The following is a 21,651-nucleotide window of genomic DNA, read 5'->3' as shown; positions in this document are numbered from 1 at the left end:
AAAAAAGTGTTCAATTTGGCTTTTTGGTAAATTATGGTAAAATACGGTAATAAACTTTTTTTGATTTTCTGCCGAATCTGTTTTATGATAGATCGTATGACATACCTTTTTGAAAAACTGGGAAAATTATACTGTATTTGAAGCTCAAAATTCTTCAAAAGTGCTCAATAAAAGTTTTTATGGAAATTTTTGGTTTTCTGTTAAAATTTCTAATAATTTTACCCATTTTGATAAGTTTCCCTTCTTCAAAACCCTCTAAAATCATCATCCATTTTGAGCTAGAGACTCTTCAGAAAAGCTCAAAAAAGTTTTTTATCGAAATTTCAACCCGATTTGATAAGTTGCAGACGCCTTTTTAAAAAATAAATCATGATCCAATTTTGGACCCAAATTCTTTGAAAATGCTGAGAATCTCACTTAGAGGATACCTACTGGGGGTAAGGGGAGGAGAGTGCTCAGTAAGGTTTCTAAACTGTTACAAATTTTTTAGTCCAAGACCACTTTTAAAATGAGGTTTTCAGGCTCCATCCTCCTGCTGTGCAAATACGAAAATCGAAATACTTACCTGTGTCTTTTCTGACATGATCAGTGACCTTGAGAGCCCAGACACACGTGTCAATGATTTTCAGAGGTCAGACAGGCATACGATCATGTGAAATCATATACATGAGTCAATCACCTTAGGAGGCTAGACAGGCAGACCGACGACATTTTTTTGTAGTTATTTTAAGTAAGTAGGTGCAATGGTAGGTACATATATTTTTTATGGTAATTCTGAATGAATATTTTTCATGGTGAATTTTTTCAGTAGGTACTTATTATTTTGAATGAGTTTTTGTGGTAAATTCGATAATTCGTTTGCATTAATTTTAAATAAATTTTTTCATGGTGATTTAGGATGGGTATATTTTTTGGGCACGATCTAGGATAATGTTTTTGAAAGTGGTGCAGAAATTTTATTTTCAGTTCAGTAAAGAATTTTTCTGTGGCAATTTTGAATGACATTCTTTTCATTTCAAAAATTTTTTGTAGTGAGAGTGAGTGATTTTAGATAGATTCTAGATGAATTTTTTATAGTGATTTTGAATCAATTTTTTTCGTGGTAAGATTCTAGATACATTTTTCATATGATGAAGTTTTTTGACGGTGATTTAGAAATTTCAATTTTTTTATGTGAGTTGAATTCAGATCTTTTTTTTTGGGGGGGGGGAGGAGGCATATTGCAAATGAATACTTGAAATTATTCTAAATACTTTTTTTCGAGTAATTTTGAATCATTTTTTTTTTTTTGCAAATGGCCGTGTACTTAATTTATTTTTTAAATTAACCCACAAATTAAGTGGCCTACTCGCAAATGAAGCGACTAAATTTAAAATAATTAAAAGTGAACCAAACAAAGCGATTAATTAACTTAGAATACTTACAATTTTAAAAACGCACAGTTGTTATTACGCATAGGTACGTACTTACTTTTGTAGTTTTGTTGCTCAGCGTAACTAAGTAGTAAGTACATAGGTAGGTACACTTTTTTTTTCAAAAATATCATAGGAGGGTCATTTTACGTCAATTTAACCAAGAAGTGGTAAGAGGGGGGGGGGTCGGTGATTTTTTTGAAATTTTTCCTGCGGAAACACCTTTTGAAGGGATAATCAATGGTGCAAATCGTAGCCCTCCAGCCCTTTTTTAAAGACTGCTAGGGGGTGTCAAAGTTTTCAGTGAACTTGAAATAAGTATGTATCATCCATTTCAGTAGTGGATTACTCGATAACCGCGATATCTATCAAAATGGAACTTATTCCAACAGTTAGGGGTTTCAAATGGATTTTTAGTAATATTATAAAAATCAGTGTTGCCACTTTTTTTCGTACGAAAAATTAGCTCGAAAAGTTTCAAAACGTAGTTTTCATATGGTATCGTTCCGATTCTCAAAAGTTCTGAAAACTACAAAGATGACTCAATAAGTAAGTTTCCCATGCTCGTAAAACATACTCTATTTCATCAAAATGAAAAACTAGATACGCCATTGAAAAGAGGAGGTCTTAATGCAACTTTCAATGTATTCACCCAACACATCGATGCATTTGTTCGGCCGTGACACAAAATTGTAAATTATTGCGCGTTCTGAAATGTCCCGTCCAACTTGCACAATTTACTCCTTCACAACAGATTTGACCTCTTCGTTTTTTCCTTTTAAAGTCAATTTCAATTGACCAAAAATTGAAGAAACACCCAATGAAACAGAGGGGCTGTTGGCAGGGTGGTTAATCGTTTACCAAATTCTCATTTAAAAATTTTGATTATGCCATGCATTTTGTGGGCGATATGAGGCTTGGCGTTGTCCAGAAGGAGCACCAATTTTTGAGTCATGTCATTTGTTTCGAATTGCTCTATGGAGTTTCATCAAGTCCTCTCAGAAACACTTCCCGGAACTTAGTTGCCAGACCTCGTAATGTGATGGAAAACCGCGCCCTTTAATGTTACCCCGCAATTTCAATGTTACCCCAGTTTATGGTAAGCAAAATTTGGCATTTTCCCCCTCCCCACGCCGCACCCTCCACCTGTACATAAAAATTAACTCCAGATTCGAATTCTACGACCTCGAAAACATATCAATCGACATATTACACATCGATGAGGGTCGAATCGTAATTATCGCCGTTTTAGGGGGCCAGGGCCCACAGGGGGGAAGATTGAATTGAGGCCAACACTAGAAAAGGGATCTGGGACACCTATACAAATGAAGAGCTCTATTCCAAAGTGGGTTAAGTCATTTTTTTCACCAAAAAATTCGTTTAAAATTTTTTTTGCTAAAATTTGTTCTGTTTCGAAAGGTCGGTGCACCTTTCCTTTCTTTGGACATAGAACAATTGCTTGTAGAAAAAATCACTTTGAAAAATCGATGACTTACTCACTTTTTAAGTAAAAATCGTCGTAAAACGTGTTTTTTAAAAAAAAATGACTTGACCCACTTTGGAATAGAGCTTTTCAAATGATTCCCACTTGAAATTTTCCAAAAAAATAATTTTTGTTTTTCAAAATTATGCACATCAAAATTGACCCTTTTTTTTGAGAATTGCCCAAAAGCTTTTGAACGGGTTGAAACTATTACTGATCTAGTCGTGACTGTCGTGAGGTCGAAAAAAAGGTGGAAACCAAATTTCAGCTTTCTAGGTCAATTCATCAATTGAGTAAAATTTTGTTTTTCCCCATTTCTGTTCCATATATTTGAATTTTAAAAATTGGCCAAAAAATCGAAAAACTAATTTTAACACCTGAAAGTAATCATCTACTCAATTTGACATAAGTAGGTACTCTATGTATTGCAAATTTTCCGAATTCTTCGTGTAAAACTGCATTTGGGAAGCATAAACCGGTTAATCTAGTCTAGTAAAAGTACTTGTAATTAGCTAATTACTCGCCAAACTACATCGAGTGTTTCTAAAAATATCTCGAATTGAAAATTTTTAAGGTTCCGTTTCGTGTCAACACTGGTAGCTAAAACACAATCATTACCGTTATCAGCATCGTCGCTACTAATCATTTCATGTTTTTCTACGGACGTGTGGTTCGAACGAGCACAAAGTAGTCTTTCAGCTTTCAATTCAAGTTATTTACTGCCTTGTTAAGTCCATTAGTGTCGCGAAGTGGTTGACTATAACAAGCATTTTTTTCCCAAATTAAAAATGATGAAATCGTTGAACCGTTTAGTATCCAAACAAGGATTTAATGCCCGATTATATTCGGCGGCAGCTTTACCGAAACCTTATACTTCGCCGGAGATCGAATGTACCGATGTGAGTATCCCTTTTGAATCAATTACTTGCATGTCGTATCGTATCGTATGACATTTTATTACACCTCGATGTATCAATTCTTGTGTATAGATTTTCATCAACAACCAATGGGTTAAATCATCATCGGGTAAAACGTTCAAAACGCTGAATCCGGCTACCGGTGAAGTTATCGCTGAAATTCAAGAAGGAGATAAGGTATAAAATACCGTTGTACATTGTTGAAATTATTTTTAACCTCGTGTACCTAAGTATGTGAATCTATATAGTCAGATAAACTAACATTATTTGCTTTCAGACCGACGTTGATAAAGCAGTAGCGGCGGCTAAAGAAGCTTTCAAATTGGGCAGCCCATGGAGAACTATAAATCCATCCAAACGTGGAGTTTTGCTCAACAAATTGGCCGATTTGATGGAAAGAGATGCCGTCTATTTAGCTGTAAGATTCGTATAAGAAACACGATGTGTTTAATTTATTCGATTTATTGTGTACAATTGTTTGTTATTTTGACAGAGTTTGGAAACGTACGATAATGGTAAACCGTACACTGCTTCTTATAGCGTCGATGTGGCCACATCCATCCAAGTACTTCGATACTATGCTGGCTGGGCTGATAAAAATCACGGTAAAGTTTTACCTATGGATGGAGATTACTTCGCGTACACTAGACACGAGCCTGTTGGCGTTTGTGGACAAATCATCCCGTGGAATTTTCCATTGCTGATGTTTGCGTGGAAAATAGCCCCAGCTTTAGCTACTGGTATTTTTAGTTCGACTATTAAATCATATTATTTAATCGGTGTGAAGAGGGTAATTAATATTAACGGTTTGCTTATAGGTAACGTCATCGTACTGAAGCCAGCCGAACAAACCCCTCTGACCGCTTTGTACATGGCTAACTTGATTAAAGAAGCTGGATTCCCTCCTGGAGTTGTGAATATCGTTCCTGGTTACGGTCCTACAGCTGGTGCTGCCATCGTACATCATAACGATGTGGATAAAGTAGCCTTTACTGGATCTACAGAAGTAAGCTAAAGCGTTTGTAAGAGAAACGATGGCTTGAAAGGTTACGTATTCTACGAGTATATTGTTTCAGATTGGAAAAATCATACAACAAGGTGCAGCTCAATCGAACTTGAAAAGAGTTACCCTAGAATTGGGTGGTAAATCACCGAATATAATCTTGGACGATTCTAACGTCGATTTCGCCGTCGAAATGGCTCACGTGGGGTTGTTTTTCAACCAAGTAAGCATCGAAAGCTAAGAATATTCAATGTTCTCTTATCATTTTACTAATTATTACGTTAGAAGAGATATCTTATCGTTACCTCCTATAGACAATGATAAGCTTATATAATATACCTACGGAAAGACCGAACTAAAACACTTTGTATATCCGTTTCAAGTACTCTAGCTGACTACTGACTTATAATTACCGAATGGTTATCTAAACGAATGTAGAAAAGCCACGTTCATGCTCGATGAATTATAATAATGTTTTTCAAAATGATAAAATAAGGTCTTATCTGAGCAGCGTGTGATTGCTTAGTGCATTTTATATTTAAACTGAATTTTTCTATAGGTACATTGTAGTAGATATGTACTTATTTCTTCTCCGAATTTATGAATATGATAATTATTTCTTTTCGGGACAAATCATCAGTTGAATTACAAATTATGGATTCTTTTCTATTCCGACATTACGAATAAATAATTCATGTTGACCTTACGTGAGAAAAATATCGAAGGTCGTGAAACTGAAAAATTATATGGCTGTATTTTATACTATTTACCTATTTTTAAATTGTTTTTTGAGAAATACGAGTAGTTTCGTAATATTGCGTACTCGTTGTGACGATTAGCTATTTCAAAGTTTTACGAACGTTTTCTACTTTAATCGCTCAATTATAGCTCGTTCAATTCTCTAAAATGTAATCGAATTGCATTCGTTTGGTTAAAAGTTGAGAAACATTCGTGCATTTATGGAAATCGAGAAAAACATCAGATAAGATACTTACGTGAAGAGAGATCAAATGTCACAGTTTCTAGAATTTAACGATGATATTGGATGAAAATTTAAGTTCTAATTAAATTGATTTTGTTCGTTTTTTTTTCAAGTGAGGGAGTTTTTTGATTCAGATCTGATGTATTTTCTTTATTGATACTTACCTAGTTTCTTTTTGAAATTATTAATTATTATTCAGAAGTGTATCTCAAAAAAGTTGAGAAAGATGCATTCTGAGCATCACTTGAAGAAGGCTTTGTTTTACAATTGTTATTTTCGTTGCGTTCTCAAGTAATTTTGTTTGTTTTTTTTTTACTGAAAAACGTATTCGGTTACTTTTTTGGTAACTTTTGGTTATTTTTTAAAAATTTTACTCACTTGAGTTAAGTACTTTTTTGAAACAGCTGGACCCAAGTTCTTGAACAAAACGAGGGAAAATGTTGATAATTATTAGGGCTAGGATTTTTAAGCGCTATAAAAAAGCAATAAAAATGTATGAAAAAAGCAAAAAAAAAACGCTATCAAATCCTACCATGTTACTTACATATCAAAATGAAGGTTTTTTCAAACCCAGCAAGATACCTCCCTTAAATATATGTACAACTTGAACCAAAATGAAAAAAAAAAGGGAAAAAACTGAAACTATAAATTAAAAAAAAATAAATAAATAAAATAAAAATTGAAAAATGAAAACTGAAACTGTTATTTTTGAGTTTTTTTGAACTGATCTTTTTTCAATTTTTTTCATTTTTTCAATAATGTGCAAAAAGTTGATGAATTTTTTTATTTTTGGAACTAATTTGCTTCAATTTTACTTATTTTTTACTCAAAAAAGCGCTAACGACCAAAAAAAAGTCCCAAAAAAGCAAAATTTTTGCCTTTTTGGCCCAAAATAAGCATTTAAAAGCATTTAAGTACACCCAAAATAAGCAAGAAAAATATGCACTATCAACTTTCACCATTCCCCTCAGAGGAATGAATCTTGAATCATAAAAATCCTAGCCCTAATAATTATCAGTTGTGAATAATTTACGAAAGTATTTTTATTTTTTTATTCTTATGTAACTGGTTATACTGCCTTTTCAGCTTTACAGTTACAAATTCCTGAATTTAGCTAAAATTGTCAAATCCTCGCTTTCTACAAAAAGTAACAAAAAATCTCGGTTTTTGTTTAAATTGCCAAAAAGTATCGTTTCTTGCTAAAAATTGCCAAAAATCGTCCCTTGTTTGCAAAAAATTCCAAATGTTTCATTTTTTCCCCCAAAAAATTTCCCAAATGTCTCGCTTTGTTGCCAAAAATTATCAAAAAGCATTGCCTTCTTGCTATAAATGTCAAAGTTTCGCTTTTTACTATAAAGTTGCAAAAATTCTCACTTTTTCGACAAAAATTGGAGAAAAATAGAGTGTTTTTGGCCAAAAATTAACGAATCGTGCTGTTTAACAAAAAAATCTCACTTTTTTACAAATATTATGCCAAAAATTATCGAAAAATTTCACTTTTTAAAAAAAAATCTTTTTAAAGCTCTTCATTTTATTAAAATTATCGAGCTTTGCTTTTTCGCCTGAAAAAAAATTACTTTCATGTCAAAAATTCCCAGAAAGTCTTGCTTTATCACCAAAAAGTAGCGGAATAGTCTCACTATTCTGACGAAAATTTGAAAAAATGTATCATATATTTTTTTCAATGATTGTCAAAAAATCCTGCTTTTTACTAAAATTGTAAAAGTTTCATGATTAGAATTTAATAATTGGAATACTTATTGTTTCGTAAGTTTTTTTCCCTTTTTAATTGAAATGTTCTGGATTTTTACTCACGTCTTGTAACTTTTTTGGTTACCTATTTTTTAGTTAGGGTACTTTTTCGTTACTTACTTTTTAAACCTTTTTTGGTTACTAAAGTTACTTTTTTTTAAAAAAAATTTGATTCAAGTATACTTAAAGTCTCAAAATCAACTCTAAACGTGAAAATTTTGTTTTCTCTGTTGTTTCTAAAAATATTGCCACAAAAGGACTATGATTTGATGAAAGCTCAATTTTTGTTTGTAGTATTCTAGTACTATATTTTTTTGGAGTATTGGGTTGGTGTTGGAGTAGGCTAAAAGTCAATTTCCATGGATTCATTTTTTTACGACAGTAAAACTCCTTCCACCCCCTCCCTCATGTTTTTTAAATTGCTCCAAGTTCTTTAAGTTTGCATTATATAAATTTTTTTAGAAATTTGATATTTTTCATTTCAAAAAAGTTCCGCTGTTTGTAAATTGCTCAAGCATTTTTTTCTTTGTTCCTTTTTTTTATGTATTTATGTATTTGAAAAAAATAATTTTTAGATTTTGTGCAGGAGGTTTTTTAAATTGTTTTGATTTTTTAAACCCAGCATACTGACTTAGTTAGATACCTTTTTTTCTATTCTTTTATTCAAGTTCAATGAACCCTTCTTCCAACTCCCCCCCCCCCTGTTTTTAAAATTGGTAACCAAATTTTAAACATTTCTGAAGTGGCACCGTACTTGATTTCTTAAATTCATTCATTTATATTTATTGTATTATTTTTTAGTGATAATTAATTTTTTTCACGTTTTAAAGCTTTCTAGTCGTGTTTTTCAAAATTTCTACTTCTAAAAAAATTGTTTAAATCTCCATTTTCTTCGAGTTTCTTCCTTATAACGATTCTTACGTGATATCATTGGGCTTCTGGTTTTTTTTTTTAAATTCCATTATTTTTTTATGAATTTTTTTGTTAATTTTGCTGTCAAAAAAAAATTTTCTCAATGTTTTTGTTTCGTTTTTTCATATAACGTGTATTAATATTTGATTTTATCTAATTTTTTTAATATCTTGATAATAATTGATATTTTTTCAGGGTCAAGTATGCTGCGCCGGATCTCGTACTTTTGTCCAGGAAAAAATCTACGACGAATTCGTGGAAAAAAGTGCCAATCGGGCTTTGAAAAGAATAGTCGGCGATCCATTTGACTTCTCTGTCGAACAAGGTCCTCAGGTAAGAAATAAACAATCAAAATTTCAAATTAAATTGAAATTAAAACCCTTAGAACTTGAAATCATGCTTTTTTGCACAGATCGACGAAGAACAAACTAATAAAATTATCTCATTGATCGAAACCGGTAAAAAAGAAGGCGCCCAATTGCTCACCGGAGGTGGTCGTTTGTACGATAAAGGATACTTCGTTCAACCTACAGTATTTGCTAATGTCAAAGATGACATGACCATTGCCAAAGAAGAAGTAAGATATCGAAAAAATTATAAATTGTAAACATTTTTTTATTTTTCAACATACTTATGTCACGTTAATTTTTTCGATTGATTTTTTTTTAGATTTTCGGACCCGTTCAACAAATTATTAAATTCCAAAATCTGGACGAAATTATCGAAAGAGCTAATAACACAGTTTACGGTTTAGCTGCAGCTGTTTTCTCCAAAGATGTGGATAAAATTAATTACTTGGTGCAAGGCATTAGAGCTGGAACTGTTTGGTATATTTATTTACGTTTTCAAAATATAGTGCTAGGTTAATTTTTTAGAATATTTTTTTTTCTAAATGTGTTTGTTTCATTTGTGTAGGGTAAATTGCTACAATGTTTTTGGATGTCCGGCTCCATTCGGCGGGTACAAGATGTCTGGTCATGGACGTGAAATGGGAGAATATGGTTTACAAGCTTATACCGAAGTTAAATCTGTCATCGTGAAGACTCCTCAAAGAAATAATTAAATAATTTAAGTACATGAAATTTAATTTCACTGGCCGGTTCCATCATTTTAGGTAGAAATGTTTCGAGAATGTATACGTTTTTTCATGATTTTTTAATCAAATTGTTGTGATATTTTTATACTGTGTTCTGAATTGCGTGTTTGTTGTCACTTGTCTTCCGCTATTATGTTATTTTTTCTTAATTAATTTGGCAAAATACAAAACAAATTTCCTTCGATATTAAAATTAGATAGTCGAATTATTTTTTCTAAAATTTATTTCAGCAGAATTACAATTAAGAGTCAAAAAATGAAAAAAAAATCGTATACACTAATAAATATGGTAATCTACATGAACAATTATTAGATATAATCTTTGTAAACGAAGCACGAGCGATAAAACGTAGGAAATTAAAAAATAATGACAGAGACGAGATCAGAAAATGAAAAAAAAAAACAAAACAAAAACAAAATTCGTTAGTGTTGTAAAAGAATTATCGATGAAAATATACAAAAATAAAATACTTAATAAATTAAGCGTTGATATTAACGTAAGTTGGCGAATTGACTAGTTCGTAGATTTCATCGGAGACTGAGATTTTTGAAACTGGTCCATTCAACAGTTTCGATTCACTCGGATACGAATTCAGTTTCTTGATGTGAGAATTGTTTTGATTATTAATTTCTTCCATTTTTTGAATAAGTTGACGTATTCGACCAACTCCGTTCTTGTTGTAGACTCCTGCGAATGAATATTGAATTATGATAGAATAAAAATTACCTACGCGTTGGCGTTTTAAAATTAAATTCAAAAGTGCATGATTATTAATCAAAAAAATATAACAATTTCTCAGATCTTGATACTTCTTCTCGATCTCCCTTCTCATAGGTACGTATGAAGTTTCTAGAGTCAAAAAACTCATATAACGACCATGAGTACAGATCAAAAAACAATTTTTGAATTAAAACAGTAATTTGGTATTGGTCAATTAAAAATGGCAATTACTTCGTATAAATACCTATTCAGTATTCATTCTACGTACCTACGTCAAAAATGATTGCACCGTTAAATTCCCAATTTCAGAAAATCCCTATTTTGACCCTTCATGCGGTTCATTTTGCCGTAAAAAAATAACGAAATTTATTTCTCAACGATGATGGGTTCGAAATTCGAATAAAAATTCAATTCTGAAACTTCGGTGCTACCTCGAAGAATATTCAAAAACTGAAAACTTCATCTTTTAAAATAATTGTGACTGTGAGAACTGTGGAGGAGTTGGAGTTCGCTGCTGTTATTTGAAATGCATATCGAGTATTTTTGCAGGAGTTTTATTTTTTTTAAAGATTATTCTGGCACCTTTCAATTCTGAAACAGCACATAATACGAGTATTCTCAACCTACATAATTTTGTGTTTCAGAATCTATTTCCCGAATTACCAGTGAAATGTTTTTTTCAAATGCATATAAAAATACAAAAAGCGTCATTTTTTTCATTTTGTTTAATTTGTTTCAATTTTATATCAAGTGGGTATTTTTGCAAGAATTTTAATTTTTCTTGCACTTTTGAATTTTATTTAAAATTTAAATTGAATAGGCTAATATTGTTTTAATTCTGAAATGTGACCAACTAGTTTTTGTTTTTTTAGATACCTACCCAAATATGCGACCTGCCATGCCATTTTTCGAATTTTTTGAACCCCACATTTTTGAAAAAAAAAAACAATTTTCAGGCAAAATTTCTTTTTGGAAATTGCAATTTTTACTCAAAAGTGGTCACTTTAAAAATAAAAGACAAAATTTCATCAAATTGAAAAGTTGGTAGGTACCTATAAAGCCTATTTTCGACCCACCAAATCGATTAGAAATGGTTTCAAACATTTTTGAGTAGTTCTGGAGCAACAGAAAATTTTTGAATGTTTAAAGGAGGAGTTGTGATAAGGCCATTTTTTGGCACCAGCTAGTTATCGACTCAACCACTAATAAAATATTGTAATGAATGTACGAAATACGAATCCGTGGTTGATTAATCCAAAGTGACCATTTTTTGGGCTCCAGGGGTTCCCAAAGTTGTGAATTAAAAAATAATTTTAGGAACCACTGAGTAATATTTTCAAAAACTTTTTTAGCGTAAAATATCTGTTTGAACCCAATAAACGTTATGCGAGGAGATTTTTCTATTTTCGACCCTTGGGAGCAGAAATGGGGGGTTTCAATTTTTTGAAAATTTTTTAACCACCATTTTGGACCTACCCCGTCGAACCCCGCTAAAAAGATTTTTACATTTTATTAGTATGAAAGACCTCCATCCTACCAAATTTTGAGCTCAATAAAAATTTTCGCTGGAACTCAAGAATCCGTTTTTCAAATTTTTCATAATTTCGATATTTTGAGAACCCCTTGAAAACTAGACACCTGCAATTTGCGCCAAACGCAACGTTCTGAGGTGTATATTCGATTATTTAGATGAAAAAGTTGAATTAAGCTCCCTGTATATTCGTAATTTTGAACCCTTTTTTTAGAGCCCCCCATTTTAGGCGCCCCTAAAAATGGCGTTTGTGCATATTTTTTCAAATGAATGGAAGAATTTACATTTGAAACACCCTAGCAAAGTGCTCGATAATTTTTCGTAGGATTTTTCCAGTTACTTTCAAAATTGAGCTATTTTGAATCAAATTCTGAGATTTAACTAGGTAAGTATTCGAAAAGACGTGAAAATAGCGTTTTCAAAAATTTCAACGAAGTAAAAATGCCAGAATTTGGCCTAAAATAGCTCAGTTTTGAAAGTTACAGGACAAATCAAATGAAAAATTATCGAGCACTCGCTAGTGTGTTTCAAACGTGAATTCTTCAATTTATTTGAAAAAATATGCATAAACGCCTTTTTTAGGGGTGCCTAAAGTGGGGGGCTCTAAAAAAAAAGTTCCAAAATTACGAATATACAGGGAACTTAATTTAACTTTTTCATACAGATTATTGAATATATACCTCAAAACGTTACGTTTGGCGCAAATCGCAGGTTTCTAGTTTTCCAGGGGTTCCCAAAATATCGAAATTACGAAAAATTGGAAAATTTAATTTTTAAGTATACCAGCGAAAATGTTTATTTAGCTCAAAATTTGGTAGGATGGAGGTCTTTCATACTAATAAACTGTCAAAATCTTTTTAGCGGAGTTCGAGGGGGTAGGTCCAAAATGGCGGTTCTAAAATTTTCAAAAAATTGAACCCCCCCCCCCATTTCTGCTCCCAAGGGTCGAAAATAGAAAAATCTCCTCGCATAACGTTTATCGGGTTCAAACAGATATTTTACGTTAAAAAAGTTCAGTGGTTCCTAAAATTATTTTTTTATTCACAACTTTGGGAACCCCTGGAGCCCAAAAATTGTCATTTTGGATTAATCAGCCACGGATTCGTATTTCGTACATTCATTACAATATTTTATTAGTGGTTGAGTCGATAACTAACTAACTGGTGCCAAATAATGGCCTTATCGCAACTCCTCCTTTCCGCAAAATTTCACTGAAGGAAATTGCAAAGCTATTAAGCTAAAATTCACTTTATACTACGCCAATATCAACATGCTGAGCTGATTTAATAACATTTTTGGGGAAGCTTAAATTTCTTCAAAGAAGTTCAGAGGCTCTAAAATGATCTAAAATCATTTCCAATTGACTCGGCATGTTGGAATTTAGGTAGAATGGAAATTTCGACATTTTAAAATTTTCTGAGAGCTCCAGAACTGCTCAAAATGGTTTGAAACCGTTTCTATTTAACTCGGAGAGTAGAAAATGGGATACATGCCAAGTTTCAGCTCTCTAGGTCAACTTGATAGAATTTTTTTTTTTTCATTTTTACCCTATAGATTTGATTTTTTTTAATTTACCAAAAATCGAAAAATCCACTTTAGCCCTTGAAATTTTGGCTGCCTTATTCAGTTTGTTGTACTTCTGCTCAAAATCCTTCGTTCGATAAAACGAAACCAGATTGTAGATTCTTTAAACGTTTTTTTTTTTTGCATGGCTTTGCCTTTGGAACCGAATGGCGAATAGGTTGCCTATTCTTTTCATTACAGGATCCATGTCTTTTTTTTCTCAATACTTGGACGTAGTTTCAATCATTTGTAAATTTTCTTCATCGGTTTGACATTTTAGATTTCCTATAAACATTCGGTGTTGCACAATGCTGTCAACTTTTAAAACTTTAAAACTTTCTTGAAAGTTGTTTGGGATTATGATTCTGTATTGCTTTTTCATATTACGAGTACAATGCATGATCTTTCAGAATTATTTTCCAAGTTTCCAAACATTTTTTCACTCATTAAAAAACAAAAGTCTCACAGCATCTATCATGATTCATGACAAACAAAGCAACTATGATAATTTTTAAAGCTCGAATTTCTATTTTCATTTTCCGACATACCTACCTAAAATTTATACAAATATTCTGAATTTCTCAGAAAACACTCAAATACGTCAGAAAAAAAATGTATTTTCAACGTCTTGTCGTACCGAAAAGAATGTCAATACAACTTCTTTCAATCGACCGCCCATAATTAGTGTGATTTATTTACAATATATTATAAAATACTGATGTTTTTTATTAGCTGTAGGCAAGCCCACAAAACAATAGTACGTCAATAAGCCATCAATGAACGTATGCGTCATTTTTTTTCACGTTAATCCGAGAGTAAAGAGTAAATTTTTGTAGGTATGTATTTTTTATCAACAGAGAATTTTTTTTTGATGAATCTCACCTACGTGTGAGTTATGTAGAAAGTAAACAAAAACGCAATGAAGTATGCCCATTGAAAAAAAAATCAAATCGGAAGTGACGAATAATTTCTTTCAACAATTATCAACAATTTTCAGTGTTTAAAAAAAAAAAAAAAAAAAAATTATAAAGTGTGATTCTAATTTTAAAATATTTTCACGTTTATTAATGGAAATAAACGAGATGAATTTGTTATCGTAATGACCGATTTGAAGCGTATTAATAACATGCAAAATACGAATTCCTATGACCTTATAGGTATAATTTATGAGATAGATTACTTACTTATGGAATTATTGTTCTTAAACGAAGGAATTCTGATACTTTGGTCTTTTTTCAAAGTTCCATTCTCGGATAATTTCTTTTGAGTTATTTGATCCAGAATATTATAGTAAAGGTTATCTTCTTGATAATAATTTTCTTTGTTTTTGAACACAGGGTCCTACAAACATATTGCACTTTGTTACTCATGAGCCGACACAAAGTAGGTAATAGGTACCTACTTCCTATTTACATATTTGGTACGGTTTAAAAAAAGCTTTGAACTAAACACCTAGATAGATAATAATTCAACTTTTTCGTTCAATTGTAGGTTCAATGTTGATTTTAATATTTTTTTAAAGTAGGAAGTAAAACTTACATTACTAGTAGGATAATCATATCTGGCCAATTGTTCGGCAATGGACTCGTCAATAGAGTGATAAATGGTTTCGGGGAAAAATCCATCTAATGAATCCGTCGACAATCTAGGAGATTTTTGGTCATTGCTGACAACTGATCTGCAAAGTGGATTTGGTGTGTCGTAATGAATGAATACGGGTATAGAAGGTAATTCTCGTTCGGTAGGTCGTTCGTTATCGTATCTGCACGAATTAGGGCGCTGTTTTTCATTGAAATCTAGAACTTTGAGTTCTTGCTCCGAACATTGCAGGATGTTTGGCGTAGACGTAGATGAAGTGACTGAAGACGTTTGTGGTAATGGTAATGAGTGATTTATCGAAGATATCCAAGCTTCCATTTCGGACTGAGAGGTAGAATAAAACTGGAAAAAAAATCAGAAACAGAATAGTATTTAAAAAAATATTCTTTATCAAAGTATGAAAGTAGGAGATGAGAAAAAATTTATGAAAATTTACTTGATAAGTCTTTTTTCCCGGACAAACGATCTCAAATCCGAAATCCTTTTTGTTACCATTACTAGATGACATAGCCCTGGCGTTATATTCGTCCACATTTACGCAATTAATAGGTTTAGAATCTTTTTCATTGGTATAAATGTATAAATTAGTGCCCAGCAACGCTGCCCAATAACGTTTCGAGTGCTCGACAAATAATAGTTTTTCTTTCTTAAATAACGGGCCGCATTTTACAGCTGAATACTTTATGGCTGATGCTGAGATGGACATGATTTCCAACGAATCTTCCGATTTCACCGACGAAGGACTAAGCGAGTTATCAGAGTCTGATAAAACACTACTCCTTTTCGAAACGTCTGTAACAGAACAAACAGAAAATAATGTAAATTGTGAGAGCATTATCTGTGACTTTGAAACAATAACTTTTTATTCAATTTAAAAAAAAAAAAAAAAAAAAAAAGGTTTTCTTTCATACGTAGATAAATATTTCAACTTTTTACCAATTTATTTTGCACATTTTTTCCCAATTTTTATGCGCATTTTTCAATTTCCAATACCTATATTTAAAATGCTTCATTTTTTTTTTTTTTTTTTTTAAATAAAAATATTAAATTAGGTATATTTTTTACTCAAAAACTTTAATTATTTCGATATTTCTTATAATTATTATTATTTTTTTCAATTAATTAGGCACACAGATTTTGACATCAAATCCCCAACAAAAAAAAAACAAATTCAACTACTACAGAACTACACTACAACAGTGAATTAAAAAATTCTTACCATTATTAAAATCCGAATCGTTCCCATTCTTATAGTCTTTTCCCTTTTCGCCGAAACCATTACCAAAAAATAGACTAAATTTTTGATGCCTACTGGAAGCTGGTAACGTGCTAGAGTAACTCCTGGATATATTGCTACTGCCTCCAGAACCAGACCACGATGATTCCAATTCTTCGTAACATTCCCCAGCATGAGATTCGATATCGGCAACGGCTACACAATCAATGGTAAATTATTATTAGATAGATGCTTTTGGGAATAGCGACTTGAAAGTTCATTAATCCGCGTCTTGTCTTCGTCTAGTAGAATGGAATGGTACGCGGAGAGTATATGTAAGTATACGCGAAATATTCCATACTTACATTTATGACTTCCGTTCATGTCTATGTAAGGGAATGCGATGGAATCTCTGGATGTAATTTTTTGCAGCAGGGCGAGTCTTCTTTGATTTGCATTCGTAGATAGTTCTTCAGATGCTAACGTTTCTTTTAAAAATATCACCACATCTGTATAAACATACGAGACAACAATCAAATAAGTACTTATTGTTTCAAACGGACCACGAGGTGTGATTTTAATTACGAATTAATCTATTATAGTAGGTATTGTTTTCCTGTTAGCGAACACTCGAGGTGATTGGCTTGTGGGTCGCAGATTTTAAAAATATTTATTTACGATTCTTGTATTGGATAGATAAGTGTATAGCTAAATTAAATAGATAGGTATGTACTTGAGCATTAATGTAGGTACATATTACAAGGAAAATGTGAGACACGAAGTACTTCCTGGTTTGAATGAAATTTGGGTGAAATTATAAACACAAAGGTGTCAAATTTTCAAGATACTGGTAGCACATACTAATTGTGAACAGGGTGTATCAAAAATTTGTTTCTTCCAGAATTCTTCGACAGAGACTATAAGTTTTGAAGATTCGGATGGTTGATGTTCGTTTTTTTTTTTTCATAATCTCAGACGATTAAGTTCATAATTATTATATACAGGGTGTCCAGATCTAGAAATTCTTAAAATATCAACAACACACGCAGAAAATAACAGAAGGAGAGGGTATCAAATCATTAATAGGGCTCATGTACTTGGTTACTTTTCATGAACTCGTACGTAAATAAGTAATTGAAATTTACTTTTTACTTTTTATTACCTACTTTTTCAACGTTTTAGTTACTCAAGCTATTTATTTCATTTTATTTATATTTTATTTCTTTACAAATTTTCAAAAATTTTATTTTTTATATCTACGTCTTGATAATTTATCATTAGTCATATTATCGATGGTGTTGTGGATAAAAGGCCAAACTGAGTTTCCAACTTGCATTCTAAACTCGAAAGTGTCATATCATCGTACTAAGGAGTAGTTTGGCCGATGTATCAATTTTTTTGATGAAGGCAACTCATTCGCTTTCCATTATTATCCACTGATAATATTTTTTCTAGCTTGAGAAATTTATAATGATGAAATAGTTCGAGAGTGGACAGATTGGCCCTTTTGTATTTGTTCAACCTACAGGTTCAACATGAAAAAAAGGGCCAATCTGATAAATTTGGCAAAAAATAATAGATGTTTTGTTGTTGATAAATGGCAAATGCTTAGCAAATGGGAAATATTCGGCCGCGAAATGAAAGCTCATATAGTCTAATATTGTATGTAGGGGTGAAATCGATTTGTTATCAGTCATCAGTGAAGGTTCGAGCTTTGGTATCTTTTTTAATCATCTTCAGAATGAACTCTTTTTTTTGACGGATAAAATTCGTTTCCTGAGGCTCTTTTGATATTTTAATTTCTAGAAAAACCAACAGAATTACTCAAATGTGTCCAAATAATGCCAAATACTTATACAGCGTACTCAAATTACCTGAATTTTTGGTCTTTGGTTCAGGTTCAAATAGTTTAGCAAATCCGTCATCTCGATCCTTCCTCATTTCATTTCTATTGAGAAAGAAGTTGTGATTTTGTAGCCTGAAGTCTCAGGTACACGATATGAGTTATAGAAAAAATTTTGGAGGCCTTCGAATGGGCCGAGGAAAAAATTTCAGGTCATGCAGGATACACAAGTAGGTACACTTTGCGCTCTACCGGCGAGACTAATTCTTATAGCAAGCTGCATGAGCAGTAATTTTGTAGTCTGAAGTTACAGGAACATGGTGATGTATTTAGTTTTTCTGTACAACATGCTGTAACAATGTTGAACATGTCCAAAGTGACTTGGGCGTTTTTTTTTTAGTGAAAATTAACATCACTTAGCTATACCATGATCTCGTTGAATTCATTCAAGAATATTTGTACAAGTCAAACAAAAAAAACTGAATACACCGCCGTGTTCCTGAGGCTTTGGACTATCAAATGATTGCACACACTGCTTGATATAGATATTAGACTTGCTACTAGACCGCAATGTACGATACTCCAGCCCCATCAACCGAATAACTTTTCTCAAAAATTTCAAATACGATCAACATTTTTTCGAGTTGTAGGTATCTAAAAACTGAACACACCACCGTCTTCCTAAAACTTCAAGCTATAAAATGAGCGCTCATTTGGTTCAAAATACTCGTACCTCCATATAGGCTCTCCTCCAGAGCACTGTTGGCGATACTTTTTAATCCACCCTCGTATTATTTTGTTTACTCGTAGGTCTGGGTTTTCTGAGATCATTTTGGTACATTTGCAATTTTTTTTAAATTACTGGCCATCAAAGATAAATTTGTAGTGGTCTGTAATGTAAAAAAAAAGTAAAAAAATAGTTCAGTTTCGCCGTTTTGGATTATACTTTCATGTAAAAAAATGCAGATTGGCCCTTTCGTATTTACTCAAAATGACCGAGAACAGATTTGCCCTTTGGAAAAAAAAAACAGTTTGGCCTTTTATCCACAACACCATCGTTATGCCCAAAATGAAAATAAAAATCTTTTTTGTCATATAACTGCCAAAAAGTTGCGTTTCTAACTAACTGCAAATTGTCGTTTTTTTGCCACAAAATTCCAAAAATTATCAATTTTTTTTCAAGTAATTAGATATTACCCAAGTCTCTTTTTTCTAGAAATCGCTAAAAAAAAAACCGTAGTATCTTAAGTATGTAAGTATCACTTTTTCGTCAGTAGTCCCAAAAAATTCTTGTTTTTTTTTTGAAAAATTATCAAAAGTTCTCGCTTTTTCAAAAATTGACAAAAATTTTCGCTTTTTTGCAAAATGGATAAGTAACTAAAAATTTCAGTTTTTTGCAAAAAAAATTCCAAAAAATCTCATTTTTTAAAAAGAAATACCTCAAAAGTCTCTCCTTTTTGAACGAAATTACCATTTTTTGTCAATATTTCATTCCCAAAAATTTTTGTTTATTTTTCTAAAGTTGTCCAAGTTTTGCTTTTTATTAAAAATAATAAACATCAAAAGTTGACAAAAAATTTTCGCGTTTTGGAAAAATGACTAAAAATTGTCATTTTTGTGGGGAAAAAATCCCAAAAAATTTCACTTTTTTAAAAAAACTGTCCAAAATCTCAATTTTTTTGTTGACAGAAATTGCAAAAAAGTGTCATTTTCTGCAGATGATTGCCAAAAAGTCCTATTTTTTTTTTTTTTTTTCTTAAATTGTACAAGTCTAATAATGACGAAAAATACTCGCTTTTCAGTAAAACTGATGAATGAATTTCTCTTTTTCCCAAAAAATTTCAAAAAACTGTGCTTAAAAATGTTCTAGTTTTTTTTTTCAATTTTTTTCCAGGCCACATTAAAATACATATTTTGGTTACTTTTTCTGTTTTTTTTTTATTTTTGGTTATTAAAGTTACTTTTTTTTAACCCAAAACTTCGTAGGTAGGTACCCATTATCTATTTCCAAAAAAAAATTTAAAAAAATGACAAGGCAGAAACCGATTTTGAAAAGTTAGTCTGAAATCGATAATGTGAGTCACCAACAAGCAACAATCGCTTTTATACAAGTGTTTAAGTTAATTTGGACAGTTTGTATGGTAAGAAGTGCTTTTTGAAAACCTATAGAATTCCCAAAAAGGTTTTGGAGGCTCCAGATCGCCTTGATATCACCATCAATCTACACAGCATGTTAAAATTAGGACATTAAAGTAAATTTTAATTTCCCAAACTTTATTACATAAAATTTTGTAAAAACCCTAATTTTTTTACATTTTTTTATTTTTAAAAAAGCTGCTGGGGGCTCTACAACTGCTCAAAACCGTTTGAAACAGTTTCCAATCGATTTGAGAGGTTGAAATTAGGTTACATGCCATATTTCAGCTTTCTTGATAGATTTGATAAAATTTTAATTTTTTTGCTTTTTTTTCATTAAATTTTTAAAAATTTACGAAAAATTGAAAAAATGCTCTTTCACTCCTAAAATTTTGGCTGGTGATGCATTTTTGTGTGCTCTTTCAATTTACCTTTGTTTGGTTTAAAAATTTTTCTCTCGTAAAAAAAACCTCTTATCTGCGATGAAAATAATTATGTTAATAAGAAACAATAACAAAGCTCATAAAATATCTCGCTAAACGAAAATACTGTATTAATTAGTGTTTATTTGTACCGAATAAATTAACAGATTAACATGACTGGCGGTTATAATCAATTAACCATTAAAAAATTATAAAACCGACGTTAAAATGATCTCTGATCTGGTATTCATCCTTATAACGATAACGATGAAATGAAAATCCGGTTCCTACACCTTACGTACCTACGTATGTACAAATCGTTCGTTTATTTATACTCGAATCGCACGTGCTTTCACACGTTTCCTCAACAACTCAGTGTAGAATAAGGTTACTTATTTTGAATTAACCTTACACTTGAAAAAATTTTTCATTGATTTTAACAATTGTTCGTAAGGAAATTAAAGTGAAAAATTCATATTGCTTAATCAAAAATTTCTCCACATAATTCAGTCCATACTCGATGCATTGTTTGATTGAGTTTTATATTGGATTCTCGAGTGTTTTGAGGGTCATACGACTCCATATTGGATTAAATAATTAACAATGCATCGTGAGGCCTATTGACTTTTTCGAAGGCAGTAAAGAAATCATGATTGGAGATCTGAGTTGCCTAATCAAGTTTATTATTCAACGTGCTTTTATGCCTATTTATATTCTAAAACAATGTATCACACATACGAGTACAATAATCTTAAAATAGAAATATTAACATTGTTAATTTTTGAGAAAAAAACTTATTGGTCAAATTTTATTATTATTTTTTTTACTCATATATATAGTTGAACAAAAATGGCGAAATTTTCCTCGTGCATAAGTATATAGCGAACAAATAATGATAAAATAATTCAAAAAAAGCCCCTCATCCACCGAGTCAAATCGCTTTGAAAATATATCAAGTTCCTTACTCGAGCCTTATAAACAGCAGGCCTATCATTACCCAGATACACGACCAATTACTAAATTAGACAGGAGCTCTACCAATCCGAAACTCAATTTTTCATCAT

General features: G+C 31.7%; 2 protein-coding genes across 3 annotated transcripts in view; one reads left to right on the top strand and one right to left on the bottom strand.

Annotated features, from left to right (window-relative positions):
* Positions 1 to 3,521: 3,521 nt before the first annotated feature.
* Positions 3,522 to 9,752, top strand: Aldh (Aldehyde dehydrogenase). The gene is made up of 10 exons (XM_065357945.1): positions 3,522 to 3,794; positions 3,885 to 3,989; positions 4,090 to 4,230; positions 4,306 to 4,552; positions 4,631 to 4,818; positions 4,889 to 5,038; positions 8,657 to 8,794; positions 8,874 to 9,038; positions 9,131 to 9,288; positions 9,377 to 9,752. Exons 1-10 carry the CDS (start codon positions 3,684 to 3,686, stop codon positions 9,522 to 9,524), a joined length of 1,551 nt encoding a protein of 516 aa, XP_065214017.1. The 5' UTR covers positions 3,522 to 3,683; the 3' UTR covers positions 9,525 to 9,752.
* The window catches only part of LOC135841129 (uncharacterized), a 53,634-nt gene continuing 41,358 nt past the window's right edge, over positions 9,376 to 21,651 (bottom strand). For both annotated transcript variants that reach the window (XM_065357946.1, XM_065357947.1), the window contains exons 2-7: positions 16,552 to 16,695; positions 16,190 to 16,402; positions 15,407 to 15,762; positions 14,911 to 15,312; positions 14,556 to 14,712; positions 9,376 to 10,244 (exon numbers count right to left, since the gene is read on the bottom strand). In XM_065357946.1, the coding sequence (XP_065214018.1) occupies positions 10,036 to 10,244; positions 14,556 to 14,712; positions 14,911 to 15,312; positions 15,407 to 15,762; positions 16,190 to 16,402; positions 16,552 to 16,695 (1,481 nt within the window). In that variant the 3' untranslated portion in view covers positions 9,376 to 10,035. The remainder of the gene's footprint in view (positions 10,245 to 14,555; positions 14,713 to 14,910; positions 15,313 to 15,406; positions 15,763 to 16,189; positions 16,403 to 16,551; positions 16,696 to 21,651) is intronic.

This window comes from Planococcus citri, chromosome 3, assembly GCF_950023065.1.
Source record: "Planococcus citri chromosome 3, ihPlaCitr1.1, whole genome shotgun sequence".
Taxonomy (NCBI): domain Eukaryota; kingdom Metazoa; phylum Arthropoda; class Insecta; order Hemiptera; family Pseudococcidae; genus Planococcus; species Planococcus citri.
Note: the sequence above shows the minus strand (reverse complement) of the source record. Positions and strands in the feature narration are given on the sequence as shown.

Excerpts from the sequence above, each read along its gene's own strand:
- Aldh (XM_065357945.1), top strand. The coding sequence starts at position 3,684 with ATGATGAAATCGTTGAACCGTTTAGTATCCAAACAAGGATTTAATGCC. Across the intron at positions 3,990-4,089 it reads AAATTCAAGAAGGAGATAAG|ACCGACGTTGATAAAGCAGT; the intron begins GTATAAAATACC and ends ATTTGCTTTCAG. Across the intron at positions 5,039-8,656 it reads TGGGGTTGTTTTTCAACCAA|GGTCAAGTATGCTGCGCCGG; the intron begins GTAAGCATCGAA and ends ATATTTTTTCAG.